The sequence below is a fragment of the Artemia sp. Qi Xiang Cuo genome, chromosome 16, assembly GCF_049724085.1.
Source record: "Artemia sp. Qi Xiang Cuo chromosome 16, ASM4972408v1, whole genome shotgun sequence".
In the NCBI taxonomy this organism is placed as follows: Eukaryota; Metazoa; Arthropoda; class Branchiopoda; order Anostraca; family Artemiidae; genus Artemia; species Artemia sp. Qi Xiang Cuo.
In genome coordinates this window covers 25,499,334-25,506,644 of record NC_142809.1, presented here as the reverse complement: position 1 = coordinate 25,506,644, position 7,311 = coordinate 25,499,334, and the positions used below count along the sequence as shown (strand labels likewise).

The following is a 7,311-nucleotide window of genomic DNA, read 5'->3' as shown; positions in this document are numbered from 1 at the left end:
TTCAATTTATTAATTGGAAAACCAGCATCAACCCTTATAATATCTAATTGCTAGTGAATGAAGTAAACTTAGTGAATCTCTTTGCAGCTGTTAATGTGCACCTAATTCCTAAAAAGAAAAATCAAATTATTGATATGAAAGAATACTCTGTGTCTTCAACTCAGACATAATTAAACATTAACTAAATATGTTTTGATTGGAGACAGTCACTAGGTCATTGGAGAAAAATCTCTTTATTATCTCTGGGCAATCGTAAATTGAAAAGAGGTAAAAATTTCTAAATTTAGAAAATTTGGACGATGGTTTGTGTGTGATTGCTTGGTGGGAGGCTTGAGTCCTGGAGTTATGTTATCCAAAGTCTTTCTGTAGCCCTAATTTTGGCGGGGTATAATCAGTGCAACATTCAGTAATAATTATTAAAATTACACAGTGAAGAATGAAGAGAAGAAACTTGACTTAATAGTCATTAAGATATACTGGTCCAAATTGTACCAGTTTTTCGACAAAAATTGCAACAAAAGGGATTATTTGGTAACATCCGAAACGTAAGTTAAAAATTTACCCCTCTCGCTGCTTCTCTATTTTCGTACACACCAGAAGGTAGTGGTGACCTTATAATGTCATTGATTTCTTAATTGGGCACTTCGTTTTATTCCAGTGTCAAAGTAGCACTAAACGAAGTCAAAACCTCAGTAGTTCTCATCCCCTAGCTATTCAAGGAAGGTTCCTCTCTTTTATGACTCACATTCAAACAAGGTTTAACCGGCTTTACTGGCCTTCTGCTCTCGAATGCTTAAGTAAAGTGAAGTAATTGGATTAACGACGCTTCTTGACTACTAAAGTCCATATGTGGGCCCTGCAATGTCTTGCTACAGTAAGGTCTCCGGGGTTCTGTATTACCAAGCTAAGGTCAAACCCACTGCGCCAACAAAGGACCTCCGAATGTGTCATTTTAGATGTTTCGAATGTCACTTTATAGAAAAAGTTATCATTTCTGTGGCAACATCTATCTCATTGTCAAATTCTACCCTTTTCAAGACTTAAGCTGAAAATAAAATGAATATATAGTAAAACCTTAAAAAAAACATGCGGTAAAAAATAAAACTATGAATCTAAAAGCATTCTAATCTAGGCTACTCGTGAAGTCGAAGACCTGTAGCACAAGGAATTAATTGGGGCACCTGCCATTTTTTGTAGGGGGAGGGGGAGCTGGTCAGTGCAAAGAGACAGTTTATGGAAAAATCATATTAATAGTAAAATCGGAATACCACCATCTCTGCTCCACTTGTTATACAACTTGTACCACCCCTTTCTTAACGACGTATTTTATCGAGAAAAAAAAATATCCCTCCCCCTATATTTCAAAAATAAGCTCAACCCCCCGCCTTAAATTTCCATGAATTGGCACCACCACTTGTAAGATACTTTTAGTGCAGGCCTTTACAAAAACAAAACAACAACAACGTAGAGATGCCTGTAATCGCCAGTTTTTTTCTTTAATAGCTCTAAAACAGAAGATTTACAAACTCCTGGTATATCGGTAAATTATAGTATTGTTTTAACCAAGTAATACTGGCGAAAAAATAGTAAACAAGAAATTTTCATCAAGTAGTTGGATTTGCAATTTTATATAAGGGATAAATTTCATTAATAATTTTAATGATAACAAATAACAGCAAAAAAAAAAAAATTATCACCCTCACGGGATCTTTGGGCTGAGCTCTATATTGCAAAGGTTATGGATTCTAAAAATTACTTCCGTACATCGTAATATGTATAGGTTTTTTGTAACAGAATGCAATTTTTTTTTGAAAAAAATTGCTACATCTACGTGCTTTCATAAGTAACAAAACATAATGTTAAAAGGGAAATCCATTTTTGACAAAAAACTACATCTTCGTATACACGATGATGAATGGCATCATAATCGTAGGTTACATATATAAATGAGGTTATATTAGAACTATATGTTGACGTCAGTTGCAGTGACGTTAGTGCTATGATAAAAAGGCGACAGGTCAAGTCAGTGATGAAAGCTACCAAGAAAAGAGATCCGTCAGGCTGTATCAAATATACTTTAAGCGGTATCTTGGTTTACAGTGATGACAACGTAGTTCATTTTTTACTAGTTTTTGCTAAGAAAAAGCCTAAGGATTTTTCCTGTGTGTAATGATGAATAAGGAAGCTGATAAGTCTTGCTTAGGTTGGGAAGGCATTAACAATAGAATAGTAGATGCTGGTTTTATACGACCAAAATTACAGTGTATCCGCCATGATAGTATATGCTCCTGTAGAACCGACAGATGGAGATGGTAGTGACTCAAATGAATTTTACTTACAGCTACAACAAAAATAGACAGGATCCCAGGCAGAAATATGGCAATTTTTAAGGGGATTTTAATGCCCAGGATGGTAGAAATAGGTATAGATGGTGTCCTAGCCTAAAAAAATTTGGTAGAAGGAAAAAAATCGTAACGGCTATGAAATAGTGTAATTTTGTTGGTATAATTTTATTTTAGACGCAAACACTGAATTTTATTCCTGGTTCATTAATTAGAAAAAAACATGCGTGCAGCTTTTGATAATACTTACTCAATAACAAAATCTGCTATTTTTGAACGGAAATTCAAAACTATGTCCTTTTATGAAATACACACCATAATTTGAGAAATCAGCAAATTTTTTTAACAAGGCAGTCAAGAAGTAAGTTTAACGGTAATCGAGCTTCTTGGGTCTTTTTTAAAAAAGATCTTAGGCTAAAATGACATAATATTGAAAAAGGTCGTCATCTCTAGGTACACGAAGCCATTTCATATCTATTAATTCTAAAAGTTTTTTCCAAAAACAGTTTTTCTGAGATACTTAAAGAGCTTTATTAAGCCGAAATTGAGCAGAAATAAAATAAAATAATATTCCAAGAATAAAACGAACACAAATCACTATCAATAAATAAATGAAACTCAAACAGAGAGAAACTACAATAAATAGCAAAGTCAAAGGAAAAATGAGCAAAAGTTAACATGATTAGGCCTGATAATTCTCATGCCTTCTCAAGACCAGAAAACAATTTGCACATTACTGGAAAAAAATGATCGTAGATTGTTAGTTTAATTTACATATGATGATTTTTATTCTTCAAAGTTTAAATACTTTTTATTTACTAAAGTAAAAAATAAAAACATTTAAAATACATTTTGTTTTCAGTAAGGCGTAAATTATTTTCTTGTCTTGAGAAGGCAAGGGGATTATCACCCCCACCCATGTTAATTTTTGCTCGTCTTGAGTTTGACATGGCTATTTATTGTAATTTCTGTTCGTTTTGAGTTTCATTTATTTATTGATAGTAATTTGTGTTAGTTTTACTCTTGGAAGATTATTTTACTTTATGTCTGCTTCTTTTGGCTTAATAGAACTTTTTAATTTTATTTATAAAACTTGTTTTGTGGAAAAAGTTTTTTAAATTAATTTCTGTTCGTTTTTTATTGACACAGTCTATTTCATGGAAAAAAAAAACATATCTTTTTTTCCAGTAGTGTGCAAATTGTTTTCTGGTCTTGAGAAAGCATGAGAATTATCAGGCCTACTCATGTCAATTTTTGCTTGTTTTTAGTTTGACTCGGCTATTTATTTTAGTTTCTATCTGTTTGAGTTTCATTTATTTATTGATAGTGATTTGTGTTATTTTTACTCTTGGAAGATTATTGTACTTTATTTCTGCTCCGTTTCGGCTTAATGGAGCTCTTTACTTATCTCAGAAAAACTTTTTTTGGAAAAATCTTTTTAAATTAATTTCTGTTCGTCTTTTATTGACACAGTCTATTTCATGGAAAAAAAAATAATACCTTTTCGGTTTTTTCTATAAGAATCCATAGTTTGGCTTACTATTTGTATGTTGGAGATAAATTTTTAACAATTTTTAATTCTGACACAAACAGTATTTGTTAATTTAATTTTATATCTCCTCAAGTTGACCTGAAAAAATAAAACTTAATATCATTCCCCAAAGACTCTATCTTTGACAACCCGTATACACTTACACTCCTTTTATTCATTTAAATTGTAAGAGCAGAAGTAGGCAGGGGCGTAGCTATAGTATTTTTATTGGGGGGGGGGGGGGGTAAGAGGGCGTGGTATTGAAATAGGTGCTATTGAAGTGGTAGTGAAGAAAAGTAACTATTTAACAAACAAGGTATATCTAAAAACTTTACGCAATACATTATAAACAATAAATACACATTAAACAATCATAAATATAAGTTCTAGTGCTTAGCTTTTACTAAAATTGTCAGCAATGAGCTGCTGCAGACAACAGTATTATAGAGTAACCAAACTATAGAGTGGGCAAAGGCGAATGTCGTAATGTCAGTAATGAGCTGCTGCAGACGGCAGAATTGTAGGATAAATAAGCTTTAAGGTGGGCAAAGGCGAATAAAACAGTTCGTGGTAACAAACTGTATAGTAAGAGTGAATCGCCTCAATAGTAACCGAAACTCTAAAAAACGGAATTTTGATATTAATAGATACATCAACAGAATTTGATTCTTATGCTGAATTTAAATATTTAAGTTTCATTAAAGTCTTACACATCAAAAGCTAAGAGCCTGAGAGAGTTATGGGTTTTTATATTTCTAAACATTGTACGTGATCGTCTTTTGCTAGGTTGCTAGCTCCCGTTGCAACCCGGATAATTTCAAAAATGTCAGGCATTAAACAAAAATTTCATTAATAACTACTACATGAGATCATCTTGAGTGACAAAATTTATGATGAAATATATCGATGCTTTATGTAACGTCTCATCCTAGGTTGCTAGCTACCGCTGCAACCCGAAATGCTAGCTACCGCTGCAACCCATATTGTTAGCTACCGCTGCAACCCGGATTTCGGTTACCATTGAGGCGAGTCGCGTTTAATCATAATAATTGACAAACACCATTTATGATGAGCTATATCAGTCCTTTACGTATCCTATACCAGTATGGTTTTATTTATAAGATTCCTATACCAGTGTAGTTTCCTTTATAAATTTCCCATACCAGTACAGTTTCCTATACAAGTTTCCTGCACCATTTTATTTTCCATACAGGAAAAGGCATTTGACTTTTTCTTATTTGATATAGTAAGAGACGAACCTCAAAAAGTCAGGCATCTAACTTCCATTCAAAAGATGATTTTTATTATCTTAACTTTTAGTTACTGTGTGCCTTTGTTTTGTTCTATGCTAGGTTATCAGTTATATCCGATGAAACTAGCGTAATCCCATTTATGATGAACTCTATCAGTCCCTTAAGTAATTTAAAGGGTGCCCTCGGGATCAACGAATGACAAGGCAGTTTGTTCCTTACTAGTCCTGCTACGATATATTATAGACAAAACGAAAGGGCAGGCGATGCATTAATAATTGTCCATCTATGCATCGCAGCAAGCTTAATCAGCTAGATTTTCAGTTAATACCTGGCCTTAAGCTTCGTTTTGAAATTAACAAAGGATTGGCGGATTCGACATATGCCCACTCACAGCTTTACTGGTTTCCTATCTTTCTTATCTTGAGGCAGTCTTAAGAAGAGTTTAAACTCTTCCTCATAAATTGGGTAACTGTTTAAGCATTCTGGACTATCTAAGCTTTGAATATCGTCGAATATTCTTTTATCATCTAAATCTTTTCCTATTGCGGCCCGGCACAATGATTTGAGTGTAATTTCAGGGTCTTTGAAGACAAATCTACAGAGTCTTCTAAACCATTTTTCGGTTGGTGCTATTTTAAGGTTTTTGTTTTGTATTGCTTGCTTGAGTATTATTAAACATTTACTTTGAACGTGTTTCTTCAAATTGGAATTATAATTTAACTTGTTTTTTAAAATACTTTCGACTATTGAAAAGAAGATTTCACATTTACAGGAGTTTACACACATTATGTTTTTACTCGCTTCATGCATTGCTGTTTTACGCTGAATTATACCATTGGACAAAGCTACGATTAAAGATTTCTCTGTTTGTGGAATCTTATAATTCATTTTTGCACAGTTTAAAAAAATTGCCTCGCAAACATTTAGTTGTCCTTTAATTACAGCACAATCAAAGGCGTTCATATTGTTTTGATTCATCACATTGGGTCTGACTCATTTTCTAAGAGATATTTAGTCACAGCTATATGATTTCTGACTACCGCGAGTATTAAAGGTGTATTTTTGAAAGCATTTAAGGTGTCTATAGTAGCATCTTTTGAGAATAATAACCCACAAACGGTCTCCCATTGTGGCTGCAATATGTAAAGCGTTTTAGCCACGTTTATCGTTTATATTTGGGTTTGCTCCATTATCTAAAAGAAAGCTAATAACATCTATATAACTTTGTGTCACAGCCAAAAGCAAAGGTGTATTAAGGTCACCATTTAAGAAATCTACGGTGGCACCATTTGAGACTAGTAGTTGGCAAACATTAGGCGTGCCATAACTAGCAGCATAGTGTAAGGCTGTTGACTCTTTTTCAGCTCTTAAATCTGGGGCTGCTCCATTTTCTAAGATATATTCAATTATAGGCACGTTGTTATTAATCACTGCCAAATATAAAGGTGTACATTTAAAGTACTGATTTATATTGGTATAATTTACAAGATTTTGATAATAATCTAATGTATCTGGGCCAGCTGATAGTAGTAATTTTATTGAGGACAAGTCACCCTTCTCAACATAGGGCTGTAAGGCAAATGAACAAGCACCACTTGAGATTAGTAGCCGACAAACATCCAGTCGACTATCTTTAACAGCATAGTATAAAGGTATCATCTTATCACCATTTTTTGCTCTTGGATTTGCTCCATTTTCTAAAAGATATCTAATGATATTTGTTTGATTTGCAATCACAGCTACAAGTAATGATGTAATATTGTAACGATCCATGACATTTATATTGTCCCCAGCTGAAATGAGCAGTTTGACTTTGGATAGATTACCGTTCTTAGAATAGTGATACAAACGGTTTCAAAAACACATAATGGAATATAACTGTAAAAGGCACAGCTCTTAATGATAAAAGACTTTTTAAATCGTTTTCTAAGGAAAATTAAGAAACTTATCTTAGGAGATAAGGATGCTTTGGTAAAGAAATAACGATCCTTTAAATTAATCAGCAATTTTTCATACATTTGAAAAAATTAAATTATTTCAGTTGGTAAGACCTAGTAAAAGTTTAAACCAAGGGTTTTACATGACACCTTTGTATCATATTCAAACTAAAGAGTGACATTAAAACAGAAATCTATATTTTTCTTATAACGTACATTTTGTATTTATAAGGATATGTGGCTGTCTG

The 7,311-nt window shown here is 33.1% G+C and overlaps 1 protein-coding gene across 1 annotated transcript; it reads right to left on the bottom strand.

Annotated features, from left to right (window-relative positions):
* Positions 1-6,278: 6,278 nt before the first annotated feature.
* LOC148942713 (uncharacterized) lies at positions 6,279-6,899 on the bottom strand. Its single transcript, XM_089102338.1, has one exon. The coding sequence runs from the start codon at positions 6,897-6,899 to the stop codon at positions 6,279-6,281; it is 621 nt and encodes a 206-aa protein (XP_088958464.1).
* Between the last annotated feature and the right edge of the window lie 412 nt (positions 6,900-7,311).

Excerpts from the sequence above, each read along its gene's own strand:
- LOC148942713 (XM_089102338.1), bottom strand. The coding sequence starts at position 6,899 with ATGGATCGTTACAATATTACATCATTACTTGTAGCTGTGATTGCAAAT.